Genomic DNA, 24,847 nt, shown 5'->3' with positions numbered 1-24,847 from the left:
TCCACTCACAATTTGACTTATTTAGAGGAGCCAATCTGGGCTTTAATCTGCAGACAACTGTATTTTTGGTGATAATTTTAGTATAAAGTACATTGTTTTTACAGTTGTTAGCAACTAAAGTCAAACAAGGGAAATACTTGTAGCAGGGTTATCATTGAGAAGTAAGCAGGGTTCATTTTAAAGAGAATTACAATAAAAAACAATTTTTAAGAGCTAAATTACTTGCAAAAGGGACAAAATAAATAATAAAAACATATTGCAAGGTTGTTTTATTGCACATAACCAAACAATTTATTCAAAAATCTCAAAGTGTTTATTGACCTTTTAGTGAATGGGGTCTGATTCAATCTAATTTGTGATTAAAATTACAGTATAAAATAAGAAACATTTGTTCTTATCAGCTTCTCCTTGGTTCAGTATCCCAATGCACAGCCATCGCCTCGAGGATCTGAACCAGCCCACCACACCTTCCCATTGTCTAAGGGGATTTGCCATGACTTCCACCAGTCTCCTTTGGTGATTATCTGGCCACGTCCAAACATCCTTCTGTCATGGCCACATATTGGCCAGTGGACATCATGGCCCCTACGTTTTAATTCAGCAGCTACATTCCCTGAAATACCGTCCTCAAGGAAAAGCTGCCATTTATGCTCTGGGAAGATACAAACAAGAAGTTAAGTGAGCAAATGAAATACCCGATAACCATGCAGGCACACTTTTTTATAACAACACACAAATTAAGCAGCGCTTCTATATGACAGGCAAGACTATATAAATAGAAGTGGTACAGTATAAAACATACATTATATAATAACAATAAAATTGTATAAATAATTATAAGAATAAAACGTCCACAATAACCCTTGTTATGTATTATATATAAACAGGGTTATCCTGATTTATGAAAGTACCTAAAGATATTTCGTTGTGACTTCAGTTCATAGATTAGTCACCATTTGTTCTAGTCTATCAGTGTTGTGGATATAATCCTTCCTGTGCCTGGTCAAGATGGTGCTACCTCCCCAGAAACTGTGACACCTGGTTTCCAATGAACACTATGGAATACAAAAAAGGGGACAGACGCAACCGCGACTCACAGCATCAGTTTATTCAAATATACACTTAACAGAACATATTGCACTTACAGGATAAAAGATTAAAATTCGCCATAATACTCCGACCTCTCCTGGCTATCGATCTATGTACACAGTAAATTCAGCCCGCTGCCGTATGAGTGCCCCAGTGTGAGATCGCCTTGAATAAAAGGTGAGCTTAAATGCACTGTTCCAAATTCCTGCCCTCTTGAACTCCAGGAGTTCAAGACTGCAGGAATTTGGAACAGTGCATTTAAGCTCACCCTTCAACCGAGGCGATCTCACACTGTGGGACAAGATCTTAACAGCGGCACTCATACAGAGGTGACCAGCGGCGGTCTGAATTGACTGTGTACATAGATCGATAGCCAGGAGAGGTTGGAGTATTAAGGCAAATTTTAATCTTTTATCCTGTTAGTGCAATATGTTCTGTTAAGTGTATGTTTGAATAAACTGATGCTGTGAGTCGCAGTTGCATCTGTCCCCTTTTTTGTATTCTACTCTTTTTTTATAGCAAGGCATTTAATTACTCAGGAATAATATATTTGTATTATTAGGAATGCACTTAGGGTATAGTAAATTTTTAAAGAACATTTTTATCAAGTAATTGCCTGGTTTTATGAAACTGTGTCTAGAGTTTTACTAAAAGCATTTAACTTTTTTGTTTAGATCAGGTTGATGTGCTGCCCACACGTTTCACTATGTAAAGGAGCTGAAATTAGAAACCAATAAGTAAAAGCCAAACAGATGAAAGGAAAGATTGTGTCACAACAAACTTAAAGTGATGGTAAACTTGATCATAGTGGAACATATCAGTGTAACTATGATATAAATCCAACCCCACTTTCATTCATTTTTTTTTTTTTCTAAATAAAAGTGTTTTTACTGCTAATCACTGCGATTTACTCCTACCGCTCCTCTTCCAGGCGCCGATCTACACTATTTTTTATTCAGTGACATTTCTTTATCAAGCCAATTGATTTTCTGGCCTTTAGGCAGCGAACTCCTTACACAGCACGCCCATTAGACACATTGCTTATGCGCTTCTTTTTTCCTATGGATCTCTGAAACTGCTTCCTAATGGCAAGAAATTCAATTGGCCGGATGAAGCAACGTCACTGAATTTAAAAAAAAAAAAGCAAGCGTGGATCTGCTCTGGGAGGAGGCATGGTCGGAGTAAATTGGAGCGATTTATATCATAGTTACACTGATATGTTTTGTAATGATCAAGTTCATCATTACTTTAACGTCAATATGAACAATTTAGATTTTTATTTATTTACATATTTTTTTTACCTTTTTTAGAATATTCAACAAGAAACCGAGGTGCGTCTAGAGCTTGCTGAGGATTCATTCCAAATTCTGTCATATTCAAAAGGGCCTTTTAAAAAAAGATGAATTACTATCAGTAATAAACTAATTAAGGATGAGGATCATATCAAAAGAATGGCCCCACCTGAAAGAAAAAATAATAAACAAATAAAAAGAGAACATAGGGATGTTCCTGATAAACCCTGGCACCTTGCTGTGTGGTGCAAAGTTCCTGGGGTTGAATAAACGACCTCCGTTTTCCTGGCCAATGGTTTTCTGGTGAGACGAAGGTAGATGATATTTATTTATCTATAAAATATTTTACCAGGAAGAATACATTGAGATTTCTCTCGTATTTCCTGGGTATCAGGAGAAATTATTGGTATTTACCTCTGTCTAGCACAGGTAGGCATTTAAAGTGATATTGATTTGATAAACTCTACATAAGTCATGGTGGCTGTGATAATCTCAAACTATTTTAATCGTAGCTTGTGAGAACGGAAAAAATAAATACATCTCTGCATATTTCTTGTTATGCATTTTTTTTAACTTAGTGCATCTTTGCAAATACATCTCTATCACCCAAAATTAAAGGGACACTAAACACCTTGAGATTTTTATATACAATGTATAGTTATGCATAATGAAACTACTTTACAATATATTTTCTTTATTTGTTTTGCTCCTTTTTCATGCAATTTAGATATGTAAATTGGGCAATTTATACTAATCAAAACTAACTCTGCTAGATATCTGTCCCTGATTGGCTTTAACTGATAAGAACTACAAATAAATACATTTTATAGTAACTTTATGACTGTGGCTAGCCTGTTAGTCTGCTGACTAAAGCCCATAGTGGCTCCTCCAAATAAGGCAAATGGTGAGTGGAGTTTGGCTATTGAAAAATAAATGCAAAAAACAGGCTGTTAATTTTTTTAAAAGAGGTAGAGGCTGATATGTTATTATTTAGCAACAAAACAGAATTACAATGTTTTTAACTGTCCCTTTAAAGCATTATTATCTCTGATTCTACTGAACATATATGAATGGCTAAGAATAGACAATTAACTATAGTACTGCTATTTTATATAAACAAGTATTACCTGGGAGAATATTATGTTAACCCAGAAAATGTATTTTGTGATTCAGACAGAGCAGATCATTTTAAAAAAAGTTTCCAATTTACTTCTATGATCAAATTTGCTTTGTTCCTCTGATATTCTTTGTTGAAGAGATACCTAGGTAGGTGTGTGGAGCACCACATGCCAGGAAATAGTGCTACCATCTAGTGCTCTAACTCTCCAAACTGCTGCCATATAGTGCTCCAACACGTGCACGCTCCTGAGCTTACGTGCCTGCTTTTCAACAAAAGATGCCAAGAGAATGAAGAAAAATAAAATGTATGCTTACCTGAGAAATGTATTTATTTCTTGACACGGTGAGTCCACGGATCATCATAATTACTGTTGGGGAATATCACTCCTGACCAGCAGGAGGAGGCAAAGAGCACCACAGCAAAGCTGATAAATATCACTTCCCTACCCACAAGCCCCAGTCATTCGATCAAAGGGATAAGACTGGCAAAAAAAACTTAGTTGCCTGCAAATAATATTTCAATGCATGAACCACAATCAGGTTGTGCAACAAACAATCCTTATGAGAAGAAGGATTAGGACACAAAGAAGGAATAACGATTTCTTGATTAATATTCCTATCCGAAACAACTTTGGGAAAGAAACCTAAGGCAGTACGCAGGCCCACCTTATCAGAATGAAAAATAAGGTAAGGAGATTCACACTGCAATGCTGAAAGCTCTGAAACTCTTCGAGCCGAAGAGATGGCAACCAAAAATAAAACCTTCCAGGATAACATCTTAATATCCAAAGAATGCATATGCTCAAACAGAGCCTGTTGAAGAACTCTAAGAACCAAATTAAGACTCCAAGGACGAGTAATAAACTTAAACATAGGCCGGATTCTAACCAGCGCCTGACAAAAAGATTGAACATCTGACACATCCACCAGACGCTTGTATAACAAAATAGATAAAGCCGAAATTTGGCCCTTCAAGGTACTTGCAGATAAACCCTTCTCCAGACCCTCCTGGAGAAAAGACAAAATTCTAGGAATCCTAACTCTACTCCAAGAGAACCCTCTGGATTCACACCAATACAGATATTTACGCAATATCTTATAGCAAATCTTTCTAGTCACAGGCTTACGAGCCTGAATCATAGTTTCAATAACTGAGTCAGAGAACCCAAGCATTCAATCTCTAAGCAGTCAGCTTCAGAGAAACGAGATTTGGATGAAGGAAGGGCCCCTGAAGTAGAAGGTCCTTCCTTAACGGAAGTCTCCAAGGTGGAAGAGATGACATCTCCACCAGATCCGCATACCAGATTCTGCGAGGCCATGCCGGAGCAATGAGAATCACTGATGCCCTCTGCTGTCTGATTCGAGCAATGACCCATGGAAGGAGAGCGAAGGGAGGAAAAACATATGCTAGACTGAAATTCCAAGGAACTGCCAGAGCATCTGTGAGCACAGCCTGAGGATTCCTTGACCTCGACCCATACCTCGGAAGCTTAGTATTCTAACGAGATGCCATGAGATCCAGCTCCAGCTGCCCCCACTTGAGAATCAAGCCGGAAAACACCTCCAGATGGAGCTTCCACTCCCCCAGATGAAAAGTCTGTCTGCGCAGAAAATCCACTTCCCAATTGTCCACCCCTGGAATGTGGATCACAGACAGACAACAGTTGTGAGTTTCCGCCCACTGAATAATCTTGGCTACCTCTGTCATGGCCAAGGAACTCTGAGTTCCTCCTTGATGATTGATGTAAGCCACTGAGGTTATGTTGTTTGAATGAAACCTGATAAACTGGGCTGAAGCTTACTGAGGCCAGGCCAGAAGAGCATTGAAGATTGCCCTCAGTTCCCGGATATTTATGGGAAGAACCAACTCCTTACAAGACCATAGACCCTGAGCCTTTAACAAGCCCCAGCCTGCCCCCAACCCAGCAGGCTGGCACCCGAGGTCACAACCACCCAGGAAGGTCTGCAAAAGCAAGTTCCCTGGGAGAGGTGATCCTGAGACAACCACCACAGAAGAGAGTCCTTTGACACCTGATCCAGAACAATTCGCAGAGACAGATCCACATAATCCCTGTTCCATTGACGGAGCATGCATAGCTGCAGAGGTCTGAGATGGAAGCAAGCAAATGGAATGATGTCCATAGCCGACACCATCAGACCAATTACCTCCATACACTGAGCCACTGACGGCCAAGGAGAAGACTGGAAGGCAAGACAAGAATTGAAGATCTTTATTCTTCTGGCCTCTGTCAGAAAAAATTTCATTGATAGAGAATCTATTATTGTTCCCAAGAACACCACCTTTGTAGCTAGAATTAAGGAACTTTTTCCCAAATTCACCCAGAAAAGACAACAACAGCTCTGTGTCGGAGCTTGCTTGTTGAAAAGATGGCACCTGAACTAGAATGTCTTCCAGATACGGCACCACAGCAACCCCCTACAATCGGAGTACCGCCAGCAATGCTCCCAGAACCGTTGAGAAAACACTGGGAGCTGTTGCAAGACTGAATGGAAGGGCCACAAACTGAAAGTGCCTGTCTAAGAAAGCAAATCTCAGAAACTGTGATGGTCCCTGTGGATGGGAATATGCAGATATGCATCCTTCAGATCTATTGTTGTCATGAATTGCCCCTCTTGAACCAAGGGAAGAATGGAACGAATAGTATCCATCTTGAAAGACGGAACTCTGAGGAACCTGTTTACACTCTTGAGGTCTAAAATTGGTCTGAAGGTTCCCTCTTTTTTGGGAACCACAAACAGATTGGAATAGAATCCAAGACCCTGCTCCTGAATTGGAACAGGAACTATCACTCCCATATCGGAAAGATCCTGAACACAAAGTAAGAACGCCTCTCTCTTTATCTGGTCTACAGATAACCTGGAGAGAAGGAACCTGCCCCTGGGAGGAAATGTCTTGAACTCTAACTTGTATCCCTGGGACATGATGTCCACCACCCAGGGATCCGGAACATCCCGAACCCAAGCCTGAACGAAAAAAGAAAGTCTGCCCCCCACAAGATCCACTCCTGGATCGGGGGCAGGCCCTTCATGTTGACTTTGAGTCAGTAACAGGCTTTTTAGATTGCTTCCCCTTGCTCCAAGATTGATTGGACTTCCAGGAGGACTTAGACTGTTCCTGCTTGGAAGAGGAGAAGGAAGGCTTACCAGAAAAGTTTTGAAAGGAACGAAAATTACTCTGATGAACCTTTTGCTTATTTCTTTTTTCCTGAGGGAGAGAACACCCCTTTCCTCCCGTAAAATCAGAAATAATCTCAGCCAAACCTGGCCCAAACAAGGTCTTACCCTTGTAAGGAATCAACAAAAGCTTAGATTTAGAGGACACATCCGCAGACCAGGACTTCAACCATAAGGCTCTGTGTGCCAGTACAGCAAAGCCAGAAATCTTTGCTTCCCAACTTAATGACCTGCAAGGAAGCATCAGTAATAAAGGAATTGGCCAATTTAAGAGCCTTAATCCTGCCCTGGATCTATTCAAGAGGAGTCTCAGTCTGAATAGAATCAGACAACGCATCAAACCAATATGTTGAAGCACTGGTGACGGTAGCAATACACACCGCAGACTGCCATTGTAAACCCTGGTGAACATACATTCTTTTAAGTAATGCTTCCAACTTCTTATCCATAGGATCCTTAAAGGAACAGCTATCCTCAATAGGAATAGCGGTTCTCTTAGCCAAGGTGGAAATTGCTCCTTCCACCTTGGGAACCGTCTGCCATGACTCCTTAATAGAATCAGCAATAGCAAACATCTTCTTAAAAATTGTAGAAGGGGAAAAAGGAATCCCAGGCCTCTCCCACTCCCATGCAATAATCTCTGAAGCACGGTCTGGAACAAGAAATACCTCCACCGCGGAAGGTACGTCAAAGTACTTATTAAGCTTACTAGACTTCTTAGGAGTCACTATGACCGTCGTGTCAGAGTCATCCAAAGTAGCCAAAAGCTCCTTAAGCAACAAACGGAGGTGCTCTAGCTTAAACCTGAGGAATATAACCTCAGCATCAGAAGAAGGAATTACACTGTCAGAATCTGAAACTTCACCCTCAGACGCTACCGAAGTATCTTCCTCCTCAGACTTATGGGAAAAAACATTTGACCTAGCCTCAACTGAATCAGAAACCTTATTCTTCCTTTTGCGCTTCCCCTACAGCAGAGGAAAAGCAGACAGAGCATCAGATACTGCCGAGGATATGTGAGTAGCTATGTCTTGCAATGAAACTCCAACCGGAGTATGAGAGGAAACGCAGGGAACTGCATGTGAAGAGGATAAGGTTTGGGACGCTGGAGTAGAAAGCTGCGGCATAGCTTGAACAGGAGACCCTTGAACAGCATCCGCCTTAGATAATGATGGCTCAGATTCAAAAACTATATCCCTGTAATGCAATGTTCTCTCAATACAGGAGGAAAAAAAAGGTATTGGTGGTTCCACATTAGCATCAAAACACAAAGTACACGTAACATCTTGCAGGGCCTCTTGGTCCATCTTTACCTCACAATGAATAAACAAAACAAAATAAAAATACTTTTATTCAGCTTTTAACAAACTTCAGAAATAAAGCCCACATAAACTTTACTGACACTTTAACAGCTCTAAGGAAAACTCAAGCAGCCTCTACACCTCAGCAAGCTTTGCTGAGGTGCCTACCTGTCCTGCTGGATACCGGAGAAGATTGCTATAAAAAGATCCGGACTTAACAATCCACTGTCTACCAGCCGACCGCTCCCACACACCGCTGCAAAAGAGAAGAGCCGCACAAACGAACCTCACCCTTCCGGTACTAAGGAAAAAAATGAGGAAAATGGGTGCAACTCTTTGCCGTGTCCGACAAGCCCCACCCAATGTGGGTGTACCTAATAGAACCTCACTGCGCAGGAAAATCTGCCGGGAGTAGTAAACACACAATGCTAAAAACGGAACACACCAAGACTGAGTCAAAATACAATTTTTAAACAAATAAACCTTTCATCCCAGTGCCCACAGGAACTGCCCTACAAAAACCTGTTCACCTAACAGGAGTATTTCCCAACAGAATTAACTGTGCAAATGCCAAAATCTTTTCCCCTTACAGAAAATAAAAGTCAGCACTTATCTCAACGACAATCTGCCTAGCAGCAGGGCAGCTCACAAAGTTTGAGAGGCATCATCCCTCACATGGACCTGTGGAAAAAAGGAAAAACTGAATAAACCTACCCAGGCTTTCAAATAAGGGCAGCAACAAACTACTCGAGAGGCACAGTGGGGATTATACCCCCCAAGTTCCCAAATGCTTAAAATCCACCACTGCTCTACTGAAGAGACTGACATGGACTACAGCTAAACCCCAGAAAAAGATCAGCGCAAACCAGCTCTGCTTTAACAAACTCTTGATTAAAGAAATTCTTTCAGACACCAAAACTTTACCACCTCCTTGCAAGTGATACAGGCAAAGAGAATGACTGGGGCTTGTGGGTAGTTAAGTGATATTTATCAGCTTTGCTGTGGTGCTCTTTGCCTCCTCCTGCTGGTCAGGAGTGATATTCCCCAACAGTAATTTTGATGATCTGTGGACTCACTGTGTCATTAGAAAGAAATTGGATAAGAGAAATAAATTTGAAAGTTGCATGCTTTATATATCATATCCCTTTAAACATTGCTTCCTATCGGCTAGATTACGAGTTTTGTCGGTAAGGCCATGTGGTGCTAACGCTCAGTTTCAGCTCACCGCTCACCTACAAATAACGCTGGTATTATAGGTTTTTTTCAACCCGGCGTTAGCCTCTAAAAAGTGAGTGGAGAGCAAAATTTAGCTCTACATCTCACCTCAATACCAGCGCTGCTTACAGTAGCGGTGAGCTGACTGAACGTGCTCATGCACGATTTCCCCATAGGAATCAATGGGGCAGAATCTGCTGAAAAAAACCTAACACCTGCAAAAAAGCAGCGTTCAGCTCCTAACGCAGCCCCATTGATTCCTATGGGGAAAGAAAAGTTATGTCTACACCTAACACCCTAACATGAACCCTGAGTCTAAACACCACTAATCTTACACTTATTAACCCCTAATCTGCCGTCCCCATCATCGCCGACACCTGCATAATATTATTAACCCCTAATCTGCCGCTCCGGACACCGCCGCCACCTACATTATACTTATGAACCCCTAATCTGCTGCCCACAACATCGCCAAACCCTACATTATATTTATTAACCCATAATCTGCCCCCCCCCCAACGTTGCCACAACTATATTAAATGTATTAACCCCTAATCTGCCGCAGCCAACGTCGCCGCCACTATAATAAAGTCATTAACCCCTAAACCTAAGTCTAACCCTTACTCTAACACCCCCCTAACTTAAATATAATTTAAATAAATCTAAATAAAATAACTACAATTAAATAAATTATTCCTATTTAAAACTAAATACTTACCTATAAAATAAACCCTAAGCTAGCTACAATATAACTAATAGTTACATTGTATCTAGCTTAGGGTTTATTTTTATTTTACAGGCAACTTTGTATTTATTTTAACTAGGTACAATAGTTATTAAATAGTTATTAACTATTTAATAACTACCTAGTTAAAATAAAGACAAATTTACCTGTAACATAAATCCTTCCCTAAATTACAATTACACCTAACACTACACTATAATTAAAATAATTTCCTAAATTAACTACAATTAACTACAATTAAATTAAATAAACTAAAGTACGAAAAAAACAAAACACTAAATTACAGAAAAAAATAAAATAATTACAAGAATTTTAAACAAATTCACCTAATCTAACCCCCCTAATAAAAAAAGCCCCCCCAAAATAATAAAAATCCCTACCCTATACTAAATTACAAATAGCCCTTAAAAGGGCTTTTTGCGGGGCATTGCCCCAAAGTAATCAGCTCTTTTACCTGTAAAAAAAAAATACAATACCCCTCCAACATTAAAACCCACCACCCACACACCCAACCCTACTCTAAAACCCACCCAATCGCCCCTTAATAAAACCTAGCACTAACCCCTTGAAGATCAGCCTACCTTGAGACGTCTTCACCCAGCCGGGCACAAGTGGTCCTCCAGAGGGGCAGAAGTCTTCATCCGATCCGGGCAGAAGAGGACCTCCAGACGGGCAGAAGTCTTCATCCAGGCGGCATCTTCTATCTTCATCCATCCGGAGCGGGTCCATCTTCAAGCCAGCCGACTCGGAGCATCCTCTTCTTCCGACGACTCCTGATGAATGAAGGTTCCTTTAAATGACATTATCCAAGATGGCGTCCCTTGAATTCCGATTGGCTGATAGGATTCTATCAGCCAATCGGAATTAAGGTAGGAAAAATTCTATTGGCTGATGCAATCAGCCAATAGAATTGAGCTTGCATTCTATTGGCTGATTGGAACAGCCAATAGAATGCGAGCTCAATCCTATTGGGTGATTGGATCAGCCAATAGGATTGAACTTCAATAATATTGGCTGATTGGATCAGCCAATAGGATTTTTCCTACCTTAATTCCGATTGGCTGATAGAATCCTATCAGCCAATCGGAATTCAAGGGACGCCATCTTGAATGACGTCATTTAAAGGAACCTTCATTCGTCTGGAGTCGTCGGAAGAAGAGGATGCTCCGCGTCGGCTGGCTTGAAGATGGACCCGCTCCGCTCCGGATGGATGAAGATAGAAGATGCCGCATGGATGAAGACTTCTGCCCGTCTGGAGGTCCTCTTCTGCCCGGATCGGATGAAGACTTCTGCCCCTCTGGAGGACCACTTGTGCCCGGCTGAGTGAAGACATCTCAAGGTAGGCTGATGTTCCAGGGGTTAGTGTTAGGTTTTATTAAGGGGGGATTGGGTGGGTTTTAGAGTAGGGTTGGGTGTGTGGGTGGTGGGTTTTAATGTTGGGGGGGTATTGTATTTTTTTTTTTACAGGTAAAAGAGCTGATTACTTTGAGGCAATGCCCCGCAAAAAGCCCTTTTAAGGGCTATTTGTAATTTAGTATAGGGTAGGGATTTTTATTATTTGGTTGTTTTTTTTTTAATTTTATTAGGGGGATTAGATTAGGTGTAATTAGTTTAAAATTCTTGTAATTATTTTATTTTTTTCTGTTATTTAGTGTTTTTTTTCCCTACTTTAGTTTATTTAATTTAATTGTAGTTAATTGTAGTTAATTTAGGAAATTATTTTAATTATAGTATAGTGTTAGGTGTAATTGTAATTTAGGTTAGGATTTATTTTACAGGTATATTTGTCTTTATTTTAACTAGGTAGTTATTAAATAGTTAATAACTATTTAATAACTATTGTACCTAGTTAAAATAAATACAAACTTGCCTGTAAAATAAAAATAAACCCTAAGCTAGCTACAATGTAACTATTAGTTATATTGTAGCTAGCTTAGGGCTTATTTTACAGGTAAGTATTTAGTTTTAAATATGAATAATTTATTTAATTGTAGTAATTTAATTTTGTTTTATTTAAATTATATTTAAGTTAGGGGGTGTTAGGGTTAGGGTCAGACTTAGGTTTAGGGGTTAATAACTTTAGTATAGTGGCGGCGACGTTGGGGGCGGAAGATTAGGGGTTAATAAATGTAGGTAGGTGTCGGCGATGTTAGGGACAGCAGATTAGGGGTTAATAGAATTTAACTAGTGTTTGCGAGGCGGGAGTGTGACGGTTTAGGGGTTAATATATTTATTGAAGTGGCGGCGATGTCCGGTCGGCAGATTAGGGATTAAAAACTTTAGTTAACTGTTTGTGATGTGGGGGGGGGCTCGGTTTAGGGGTTAATAGGTAGTTTATGGGTGTTAGTGTACTTTTTAGCACTTTAGTTAAGAGTTTTATGTTATGGCGTTAGCCCATAAAACTCTTAACTACTGACTTTTAAATGTCTTGACAGGAGAGAGTGTACCGCTCACTTTCTCCAAGACTCGTAATACCGGCGTTAGGAAAATCCCATTAAAAAGACAGGATACACAATTAACGTAATGGGATTTGCGGTATGCTCGAGTCGGAGAAAAAAAGTGAGCGGTGCACCTGTACCTGCCAGACTCGTAAAATCAGCGGGCGTTAAAAAGCAGCGTTGGGACCTCTCAACGCTGCTTTTTAAGGCTAACGCAAGACTTGTAATCTAGGCATATGTCTGAAATTATAATTAGGACTTGCTCCCAAAATAAAACTTAATAACCTTTAGGTGCGGCTATTTTTTCTGCAATAGGCGTTATCTTGTTTACATTTTTTGTTAATTATTATGGTTGCCATATTGCACTTTGTTTTATGTAAACCATTTTATCTGTATACAGTTCCCTATTATTTCCAACAAAGCAGAACATATTGTTCAGCATAAACATAAAAGGAAACGTCTATGCTACTTAGTTTTAAAGTAAACTATTCCTCTTTACACATGTACATGTAAATGCAGTGTTGCATTATCTCATTCATCAGTGCTCACTTAACACAAAAGATAATAAAAAATATTAATAGTACCTTCATTTAATATGTAATGTCCAACAAAATAAAATATGACATTTGTTGTTATCTATTATAGATGTAGAGAACATCTATTCTTTTAGCTTTAAACAAAGATGGAAACTAACTGTTGAAGAAGTTAAAAAAGGCCCACAGGTACTAAGCAGTCAACTTGCTATTCGTGTCGAATCTCACGTCAAACTCCACGAAGGAATCAAAACTCTTATGTACAAAGCAGTGAACTGGTCAAAAAAATGCATTTTTAAATATGTGAACAGACTTTTCTCGATCCGACACTATTTTCTGGCGAATATAACATAGTTCACCATTAAACTCGTCTTAAGCGAAAGTTATCAAAACTTCAACTTATTTGCTCATTACAATTTTTGTGTCAACTTTGTAAATTTTCCCTCGTCACCATTTAGGTGGCAAACAGGTAGAAATCAATAGGGGGCTGAGGCTGACGCTAAGGTACAGCAGTATAAAAATGTCTCAACTATTTTATACTTTCATTTTTGGCAAGCAGTCAACCATGGAGACACTCATGCATCTGTTTATTGTGCGATTCATCCAAATTAGAGGGAGAAGGAAGATCCAAAAAGCTGTCGTAGAGGTTGAGAGAGGAAGGAGAGTACCCAGAGTATTCCTTTCACAAGTGTGTTTAGATGGCCATTCCAACAGAGAAGTAATTTAAAGATTTCTGCTCGATAGCGAATCCATTATGGCCCTGTACAATGAGATGTCTGAATATCTTGAGCCAATGGTGGAGCAGTCACGGCCATTGCCGGACTACTAAAGTTTTTGGCAGCATTTCTTTTCAAGCCTGTGTTTTCCCTGTTTACACTTGTTACAATGCTATATAAAAAATATGGTATACTCCATTGGTATCTTTTACAGCAGTGGTCGCCAACCAGTGGTCCATGGACCACTGGTGGTCCAAGAGAAGATATTGATGGTCCTTGACACTATCAAGCAGGAATTAATCTCATCTGATGGTGTCACCCCCGTCGTGCCTCAACTCCCTACAGTGCCTGGCTGGACATCAGTGAAAACCGACGGAGAAGTTAAATTACAATCTCCTTACGCACGTTGCGTAGCACTGCGCAACTTGCGTAGCTAGATTGTATTTTTAACTCCTCCCGCCCAGCGTGCTGCTCAGTGAAAGATGCTTCCATTCTAAAGCCAGCAGAGGTTGGTATAGTCTTGGCTTGAAATAATGGAATTAAAGTAAATAAAAAATAAAATCTTAAAAAAACTATTTCTCTCTTATATTTCATTTATTTTCTTCCCTTTACCTGTCTCTTTGTAGTAGATTTCCTAATTCCTTCAGATGGACTTACATCACTGTTTGTCTTCCTCCCCTCTATCATCTGTTTTTTAAATTAAATATTTTTTATTCTAATAATTTTCCCGTGCACAAAGCCATTCCACCTGAATTCCAGTAATTGCCATCCAGCAGATCAGCCATATCCCACCAGTATTATAGTAATTGCCAGTAACAAGCTCACATCCATATTGAGAGCTTTCTGATATAACTTTAATTTATGACTCCAATGTCTGTCCATGATCATAAGTAGTTTTGAATCATTCCTAACTGGGGAGGTAACTTGGAAGTCTTTTGGTCCTTTTAAATATAATTCTTTTTTTCCCACTTTCTGCCTCTCTGTTTCCAGCTCAAAAGTTGGCACTCACCCTTCATCTGTCATTTGGAATTATTCTCTCAGTTATGTCATTCAGTTATTTAATTCCAAAAATTAATTCTTAAAAATGTGTAAATAACATAATTTATGTAAGAACTTACCTGATAAATTCATTTCTTTCATATTAACAAGAGTCCATGAGCTAGTGACGTATGGGATATACATTCCTACCAGGAGGGGCAAAGTTTCCCAAACCTTAAAATGCCTATAAATACACCCCTCACCACACCCACAAATCAGTTTAACGAATAGCCAAGAAGTGGGGTGATAAGAAAAAAAGTGCGAAGCATATAAAATAAGGAATTGGAATAATTGTGCTTTATACAAAAAAATCATAACCACCACAAAAAAGGGTGGGCCTCATGGACTCTTGTTAATATGAAAGAAATGAATTTATCAGGTAAGTTCTTACATAAATTATGTTTTCTTTCATGTAATTAACAAGAGTCCATGAGCTAGTGACGTATGGGATAATGACTACCCAAGAAGTGGATCTTTCCACACAAGAGTCACTAGAGAGGGAGGGATAAAATAAAGACAGCCAATTCCTGCTGAAAATAATCCACACCCAAAATAAAGTTTAACAAAAAACATAAGCAGAAGATTCAAACTGAAACCGCTGCCTGAAGAACTTTTCTACCAAAAACTGCTTCAGAAGAAGAAAATACATCAAAATGGTAGAATTTAGTAAAAGTATGCAAAGAGGACCAAGTTGCTGCTTTGCAGATCTGGTCAACCGAAGCTTCATTCCTAAACGCCCAGGAAGTAGAAACTGACCTAGTAGAATGAGCTGTAATTCTTTGAGGCGGAATTTTACCCGACTCAACATAGGCAAGATGAATTAAAGATTTCAACCAAGATGCCAAAGAAATGGCAGAAGCTTTCTGGCCTTTCCTAGAACCGGAAAAGATAACAAATAGACTAGAAGTCTTACGGAAAGATTTCGTAGCTTCAACATAATATTTCAAAGCTCTAACAACATCCAAAGAATGCAATGATTTCTCCTTAGAATTCTTAGGATTAGGACATAATGAAGGAACCACAATTTCTCTACTAATGTTGTTGGAATTCACAACTTTAGGTAAAAATTCAAAAGAAGTTCGCAACACCGCCTTATCCTGATGAAAAATCAGAAAAGGAGACTCACACGAAAGAGCAGATAATTCAGAAACTCTTCTAGCAGAAGAGATGGCCAAAAGGAACAAAACTTTCCAAGAAAGTAATTTAATGTCCAATGAATGCATAGGTTCAAACGGAGGAGCTTGAAGAGCTCCCAAAACCAAATTCAAACTCCATGGAGGAGAAATTGACTTAATGACAGGTTTTATACGAACCAAAGCTTGTACAAAACAATGAATATCAGGAAGAATAGCAATCTTTCTGTGAAAAAGAACAGAAAGAGCGGAGATTTGTCCTTTCAAAGAACTCGCGGACAAACCCTTATCTAAACCATCCTGAAGAAACTGTAAAATTCTCGGTATTCTAAAAGAATGCCAAGAAAAATGATGAGAAAGACACCAAGAAATATAAGTCTTCCAGACTCTATAATATATCTCTCGAGATACAGATTTACGAGCCTGTAACATAGTATTAATCACGGAGTCAGAGAAACCTCTATGACCAAGAATCAAGCGTTCAATCTCCATACCTTTAAATTTAAGGATTTCAGATCCGGATGGAAAAAAGGACCTTGAGACAGAAGGTCTGGTCTTAACGGAAGAGTCCATGGTTGGCAAGATGCCATCCGGACAAGATCCGCATACCAAAACCTGTGAGGCCATGCCGGAGCTATTAGCAGAACAAACGAGCATTCCCTCAGAATCTTGGAGATTACTCTTGGAAGAAGAACTAGAGGCGGAAAGATATAGGCAGGATGATACTTCCAAGGAAGTGATAATGCATCCACTGCCTCCGCCTGAGGATCCCGGGATCTGGACAGATACCTGGGAAGTTTCTTGTTTAGATGAGAGGCCATCAGATCTATCTCTGGGAGCCCCCACATTTGAACAATCTGAAGAAATACCTCTGGGTGAAGAGACCATTCGCCCGGATGCAACGTTTGGCGACTGAGATAATCCGCTTCCCAATTGTCTACACCTGGGATATGAACCGCAGAGATTAGACAGGAGCTGGATTCCGCCCAAACCAAAATTCGAGATACTTCTTTCATAGCCAGAGGACTGTGAGTCCCTCCTTGATGATTGATGTATGCCACAGTTGTGACATTGTCTGTCTGAAAACAAATGAACGATTCTCTCTTCAGAAGAGGCCAAAACTGAAGAGCTCTGAAAACTGCACGGAGTTCCAAGATATTGATCGGTAATCTCACCTCCTGAGATTCCCAAACTCCTTGTGCCGTCAGAGATCCCCACACAGCTCCCCAACCTGTGAGACTTGCATCTGTTGAAATTACAGTCCAGGTCGGAAGAACAAAAGAAGCCCCCTGAATTAAACGATGGTGATCTGTCCACCACGTCAGAGAGTGCCGAACAATCGGTTTTAAAGATATTAATTGATATATCTTCGTGTAATCCCTGCACCATTGGTTCAGCATACAGAGCTGAAGAGGTCGCATGTGAAAACGAGCAAAGGGGATCGCGTCCGATGCAGCAGTCATAAGACCTAGAATTTCCATGCATAAGGCTACCGAAGGGAATGATTGAGACTGAAGGTTTCGACAGGCTGTAATCAATTTTAGACGTCTCTTGTCTGTTAAAGACAAAGTCATGGACACTGAATCTATCTGGAAACCCAGAAAGGTTACCCTTGTTTGAGGAATCAAAGAACTTTTTGGTAAATTGATCCTCCAACCATGATCTTGAAGAAACAACACAAGTCGATTCGTATGAGACTCTGCTAAATGTAAAGACGGAGCAAGTACCAAGATATCGTCCAAATAAGGAAATACCACAATACCCTGTTCTCTGATTACAGACAGAAGGGCACCGAGAATCTTTGTGAAAATTCTTGGAGCTGTAGCAAGGCCAAACGGTAGAGCCACAAATTGGTAATGCTTGTCTAGAAAAGAGAATCTCAGGAACTGATAATGATCTGGATGAATCGGAATATGCAGATATGCATCCTGTAAATCTATTGTGGACATATAATTCCCTTGCTGAACAAAAGGCAATATAGTCCTTACAGTTACCATCTTGAACGTTGGTATCCTTACATAACGATTCAATAATTTTAGATCCAGAACTGGTCTGAAGGAATTCTCCTTCTTTGGTACAATGAAGAGATTTGAATAAAACCCCATCCCCTGTTCCGGAACTGGAACTGGCATAATTACTCCAGCCAACTCTAGATCTGAAACACAATTCAGAAATGCTTGAGCTTTCACTGGATTTACTGGGACATGGGAAAGAAAAAATCTCTTTGCAGGAGGTCTCATCTTGAAACCAATTCTGTACCCTTCTGAAACAATGTTCTGAATCCAAAGATTGTGAACAGAACTGATCCAAATTTCTTTGAAAAAACGTAACCTGCCCCCTACCAGCTGAACTGGAATGAGGGCCGTACCTTCATGTGAACTTAGAAGCAGGCTTTGCCTTTCTAGCAGGCTTGGATTTATTCCAGACTGGGGATGGTTTCCAAACTGAAACTGCTCCTGAGGACGAAGGATCAGGCTTTTGTTCTTTGTTGAAACGAAAGGAACGAAAACGATTGTTAGCCCTGTTTTTACCTTTAGACTTTTTATCCTGTGGTAAAAAAGTTCCTTTCCCACCAGTAACAGTTGAAATAATAGAATCCAACTGAGAACCAAATAATTTGTTTCCCTGGAAAGAAATGGAAAGTAGAGTTGATTTAGAAGCCATATCAGCATTCCAAGTCTTAAGCCATAAAGCTCTTCTGGCTAAGATAGCCAGAGACATAAATCTAACATCAACTCTAATAATATCAAAAATGGCATCACAGATGAAATTAATAGCATGCTGGAGAAGAATAATAATATCATGAGAATCACGATTTGTTACTTGTTGCGCTAGAGTTTCCAACCAAAAAGTTGAAGCTGCAGCAACATCAGCCAATGATATAGCAGGTCTAAGAAGATTACCTGAACATAGATAAGCTTTTCTTAGAAAAGATTCAATTTTTCTATCTAAAGGATCCTTAAACGAGGTACCATCTGATGTAGGAATGGTAGTACGTTTAGCAAGGGTAGAAATAGCCCCATCAACTTTAGGGATTTTGTCCCAAAATTCTAATCTGTCAGGCGGAACAGGATATAATTGCTTAAAACGTTTAGAAGGAGTAAATGAATTACCCAATCTATCCCATTCCTTAGCAATTACTGCAGAAATAGCATTAGGAACAGGAAAGACTTCTGGAATAACCGCAGGAGCTTTAAAAACCTTATCCAAACGAATAGAATTAGTATCAAGAGGACTAGAATCCTCTATTTCTAAAGCAATTAGTACTTCTTTAAGTAAAGAGCGAATAAATTCCATCTTAAATAAATATGAAGATTTATCAGCATCAATCTCTGATACAGAATCCTCTGAACCAGAAGAGTCCAAAGAATCAGAATGATGGTGTTCATTTAAAAATTCATCTGTAGAGAGAGAAGATTTAAAAGACTTTTTACGTTTACTAGAAGGAGAAATAACAGACAAAGCCTTCTTTATGGATTCAGAAACAAAATCTCTTATGTTATCAGGAACATTCTGCACCTTAGATGTTGAGGGAACTGCAACAGGCAATGGTACATCACTAAAGGAAATATTATCTGCATTAACAAGTTTGTCATGACATTTAATACAAACAACAGCTGGAGGAATAGCTACCAAAAGTTTACAGCAGATACACTTAGCTTTGGTAGATCCAGCAGGCAGAGGTTTTCCTGTAGTATCTTCTGGCTCAGATGCAACGTGAGACATCTTGCAATATGTAAGAGAAAAAACAACATATAAAGCAAAATAGATCAAATTCCTTATAAGACAGTTTCAGGAATGGGAAAAAAATGCCAAACATCAAGCTTCTAGCAACCAGAAGCAAATGAAAAATGAGACTGAAATAATGTGGAGAAAAAAGCGACGCCCATATTTTTTGGCGCCAAATAAGACGCCCACATTATTTGGCGCCTAAATGCTTTTGGCGCCAAAAATGACGCCACATCCGGAACGCCGACATTTTTGGCGCAAAATAACGTCAAAAAAATGACGCAACTTCCGGCGACACGTATGACGCCGGAAACGGAAATGAATTTTTGCGCCAAAAAAGTCCGCGCCAAGAATGACGCAATAAAATGAAGCATTTTCAGCCCCCGCGAGCCTAACAGCCCACAGGGAAAAAAGTCAAATTTTTGAGGTAAGAAAAATATGATAATTAAAGCATAATCCCAAATATGAAACTGACTGTCTGGAAATAAGGAAAGTTGAACATCCTGAGTCAAGGCAAATAAATGTTTGAATACATATATTTAGAACTTTATATAAAAGTGCCCAACCATAGCTTAGAGTGTCACAGAAAATAAGACTTACTTACCCCAGGACACTCATCTACATGTTTGTAGAAAGCCAAACCAGTACTGAAACGAGAATCAGTAGAGGAAATGGTAAATATAAGAGTATATCGTCGATCTGAAAAGGGAGGTAAGAGATGAATCTCTACGACCGATAACAGAGAACCTTATGAAATAGACCCCGTAGAAGGAGATCACTGCATTCAATAGGCAATACTCTCCTCACATCCCTCTGACATTCACTGCACGCTGAGAGGAAAACCGGGCTCCAACTTGCTGCGGAGCGCATATCAACGTAGAATCTAGCACAAACTTACTTCACCACCTCCCTTGGAGGCAAAGTTTGTAAAACTGATTTGTGGGTGTGGTGAGGGGTGTATTTATAGGCATTTTAAGGTTTGGGAAACTTTGCCCCTCCTGGTAGGAATGTATATCCCATACGTCACTAGCTCATGGACTCTTGTTAATTACATGAAAGAAATATACATAATGTAAACTTAGCTATGGTTATACTAGTTATGTACAGTATGTGTGTCCACAGAGACAGCTAATGTTAAGGTCACCAACGACCTACTTACAACTAAATCAAAAGGCCACTTCTCTCTGCTTATCCTCCTTGATCTGTCCGCAGCCTTTGACACTGTCGACCACCCTCTTTTGCTCCAAACCCTCCAATCCTTCGGCATCTGTGACACAGCCCTTTCATGGCTCTCTTCCTACCTGTCAAACCGTACCTTCAGTGTAGCCTTCTCTGGGGCCTCCTCTGCCCCGTCACCACTTTCTGTCGGAGTACCGCAAGGCTCTGTCCTCTGTCCCCTTCTCTTCTCAATCTATACGTCATCACTAGGTTCCCTAATTAAGTCCCACGGTTTCCAATATCATTTGTATGCCGATGACACCCAAATCTACTTCTCTGCACCAGAACTATCTCCTTCCTTGCTAACCCGTGTCACTAACTGTCTTTCTCACATCTCTTACCGGATGTCCTCCCACTACCTCAAGCTAAATCTCTCCAAAACTGAGCTCCTCATTTTCCCCCCTTCTTCCAAAATCTCCACCCCCAATATCTCTGTAACTGTCGACAACTCCATCATTACCCCTACCCCACATGCCCGATGTCTCGGGTCACATTTGACTCAGATCTTTCCTTCACTCCTCACATTCAGTCCTTGGCTACAGCTTGCCGCTTCCACCTTAAAAACATCTCTTTCCCACCTTGATTACTGCAACTCTGTCCTCTCTGGTCTCCCCACCTGCCGCCTAGCTCCTTTACAATCCATAATGAATGCCTCTGCCCGACTCATCTTCCTTACACGTCGCTCTTCATCTGCTGCGCCTCTCTGCCAATCCCTTCACTGGCTTCCTCTTGCCTCTAGGATCAAACACAAAACTCTCACTCTTACATACAAAGCCCTCAACTGCACTGCTCCCCCCTACATCTCAGACCTTGTCTCCAGATACTCTCCCTCCCGTCCCCTTCGCTCTGCTCATGACCTCCTACTCTCCTCCTCTCTTGTCACCTCATCACACTCCCGTTTACAGGACTTCTCCAGACTGGCTCCCATCTTGTGGAACTCTCTGCCTCGCTCCACAAGACTCTCTTCTAGTTTTAAAAGCTTCAAGTGCTCCCTAAAGACTCTACTGTTCAGGGACGCATACAACCTACGCTAACCTTTCCTAATACCAGTTCCTCTCCTCCACTGCAATCCCCTGAACCCTCTTAGCATGTAAGCCTAAAAGTCCAGCTGTTTGTAGATCACCTTCTTAAGAGCTGACTACAACAGTGCAACTCTTGGCAGGGCCCTCTACCCTATAATTGTTTTGTTCTACTCCCCCTTTGTTTATAGCGCTGCGGAATCTATTGGCGCTCTACAAATAACTGATAATAATAATAATAATAATCTGTGTGTATTATGTAGAGCGCCAACAGATGTGTATATATATATATATATATATATATATATATATATATATATACACAGTATCTCACAAAAGTGAGTACACCCCTCACATTTTTGTAAATATTTTATTATATATTTTCATGTCACAACACTGAAGAAATTACACTTTGCTACAATCTAAAGTAGTGAGTGTACAGCCTGTATAATAATGTGAATTTGCTGTCCCCTCAAAATAACTCAATACACAGCCATTAATCTCTAAACCGTTGGCAACAAAAGTGAGTACACCCCTAAGTGGAAATGTCCAAATTGTCCAAATTTGTCCCAATTAGCAATTTTTCCTCCCCGGTGTCATGTGACTCGTTAGTGTTACAAGGTCTCATGTGTGAATGGGGAGCAGGTGTGTTAAATTTGGTGTTATCGCTCTCACACTCTCTTATACTGGTCACTGGAAGCTCAACATGGCACCTCATGGCAAATAACTCTCTGAGGATCTGAAAAAAAGAATTGTTGCTCTACATAAAGATGACCTAGGCTATAAGAAGATTTCACACTGCATCAAATTGGTCTGCATGGCTGTCATTCCAGAAGGAAGACTCTTCTAAAGATGATGCACAAGAAAGCCCGCAAACAGTTTGCTGAAGACAAGCAGACTAAGGACATGGATTACTGGAACCATGTCCTGTGGTCCGATGAGACCAAGATAAACTTATTTGGTTCCGATTGTGTCAAGCGTGTGTGGCGGCAACCAGGTGAGGAGTACAAAGACAAGTGTGTTTTGCCTACAGTCAAGCATGATGGTGAGAGTGTCATGGTCTGGGACCGCATGAGTGCTGCCGGCACTGGGGAGCTACAGTTCATTGAGGGAACCATGAGTACCAACATGTACTGTGACATACTAAAGCAGAGCATGATCCCCTCCCTTCGGAGACTGGGCCGCAGGGCAGTATTCAACATGATAACGACCCCAAACACACCTCCAAGACAAAAGAAGCTGAGGGTAAAGGTGATGGACAAGCATGTCTCCAGACCTAAACCCTATTGAGCATCTGTGGGGTATCCTCAAACAGAAGGTGGAGGAGCACAAGGTCTCTAACATCCACCAGTTTTGTGATGTTGTCATGGAGGAGTGGAAGAGGACTCCAGTGGCAACCTGTGAAGCTCTGGTGAACTCCATGCCCAAGAGAGTTAAGGCAGTGCTGGAAAATAATGGTGGTCACACAAAATATTGACACTTTGGGCCCAATTTTGACATCTCCACTTAGGGGTGTACTCACTTTTGTTGCCAATGGTTTAGACATTAACGGCTGTGCGTTGAGTTATTTTTAAAGGACAGCAAATTTACACTGTTATACAGGCTGTACACTCACTACTTTACATTGTAGCAAACTAATATTTCTTCAGTGTTGTCACATGAAAAGATATAATAAAATATTTGCAAAAAAGTGAGGGGGTGTACTCACTTTTGTGAGATACTGTATGTATATATATATATATATATATATATATATATATATATATATATATATATATATATATATATATATACATTCATACAAACATAGAGGTGTGTACCTTTTTAAAAAAATTCATGTTAGTGGTCCAAGGGACTCAAAATTGTGAGTTTAGTGGTCCCTGAGGTCCGAAAGGTTGGCGACCCGTGTTTTAGATAAGACTTCATAAAACTCTGAATCTACATATACATTTAGGGCCAGATTACGAGTGGCGCGCTAACTGTTACGCACAAGTGAAAAGGGGTTTATCGAGGCTCTTTGTGCCTTGTTTATCGCATTTATTGAAAGTAAATGCGATGGATTGAGCACAATTGAAGTTAATGCTGGTAGGGATAGCGTGTCTTCAAAAGTTCTGGTTAAATGTTTCACTAAACAAAAAAGGGCTAGATTACAAGTGGAACGCTAAATTATTGTACTCCCACAAAATTTTATATATAAAACAAAAATGTATGCTTATCTGATACATTTCTTTCTTTCTAGACATGGTGAGTCCACGTAATCATCAATTACTGTTGGGAATATCACTCCTGGCCAGCAGGAGGAGGCAAAGAGCACCACAGCAAAACTGTTAAGTATCACTTCCCTTCCCACAATCCCCAGTCATTCACCCGAAGGAAAAGGAGAGAAAGAAAATAACACAAGGTGTAGAGGTGACTGAGGTTTAGACAAAGAAACTGTCTGAAAAAAGGGGTGGGCCGTGGACTCACCATGTCTATAAATAAATAAATTTATCAGGTAAGCATAAATTTTGTTTTCTTTCTAAAGACACGGTGAGTCCACGGAATCATCAATTACTGTTGGGAATCAATACCCAAGTTAGAGGACATGGATGATTAGGGAGGGACAAGACAGGTAACCTAAACAGAAGGCACCACCGCTTGAAGTACCTTTCTCCGAAAGAAGTCTCAGCCTAGGTAAAAGTATCAAATTTATAAAATTTTGATAAAGTGTGCAAAGCAGATTTGTAAGTCGCCGCCTTACAAATCTGTTCTACAGAGGCCTCATTATTGAAGGCCCAAGAAGAAGAAACAGCCCTAGTGGAGTGAGCTGTGATTCTATAAGGGGGCTGCTGTCCAGAAGTCTCATATGCCAAGCGAATAATACTTCTCAACCAAAGAGACAGAGAAGTGGCAGTAGCTTTCTGACCCTTGCGTTTCCCAGAAAAACACACAAACAATGCTGAAGACTGGTGAAAATCCTTAGTTTTCTGCAAATAAAACTTAAGAGCCTGCACAACGTCAAGGTTGTGTAACAAACGTTCCATATGAGAAGAAGGATTAGGACAAAGAGGAGGAACAACAATTTCCT

The 24,847-nt window shown here is 40.1% G+C and overlaps 1 protein-coding gene across 10 annotated transcripts in view; it reads right to left on the bottom strand.

Annotated features, from left to right (window-relative positions):
* Positions 1-254: 254 nt before the first annotated feature.
* LOC128656206 (glutathione hydrolase-like YwrD proenzyme) overlaps positions 255-24,847 on the bottom strand; it is a 628,013-nt gene continuing 603,420 nt past the window's right edge. For all 10 annotated transcript variants that reach the window (XM_053709982.1, XM_053709989.1, XM_053709980.1 and 7 more), the window contains 2 exons: positions 2,391-2,475; positions 255-652 (listed from right to left, as the gene is read on the bottom strand). In XM_053709982.1, coding sequence (XP_053565957.1) covers positions 414-652; positions 2,391-2,475 — 324 coding nt within the window. In that variant the 3' untranslated portion in view covers positions 255-413. The remainder of the gene's footprint in view (positions 653-2,390; positions 2,476-24,847) is intronic.

Source organism: Bombina bombina, chromosome 4, assembly GCF_027579735.1.
Source record: "Bombina bombina isolate aBomBom1 chromosome 4, aBomBom1.pri, whole genome shotgun sequence".
NCBI lineage: Eukaryota > Metazoa > Chordata > Amphibia > Anura > Bombinatoridae > Bombina > Bombina bombina.
Note: the sequence above shows the minus strand (reverse complement) of the source record. Positions and strands in the feature narration are given on the sequence as shown.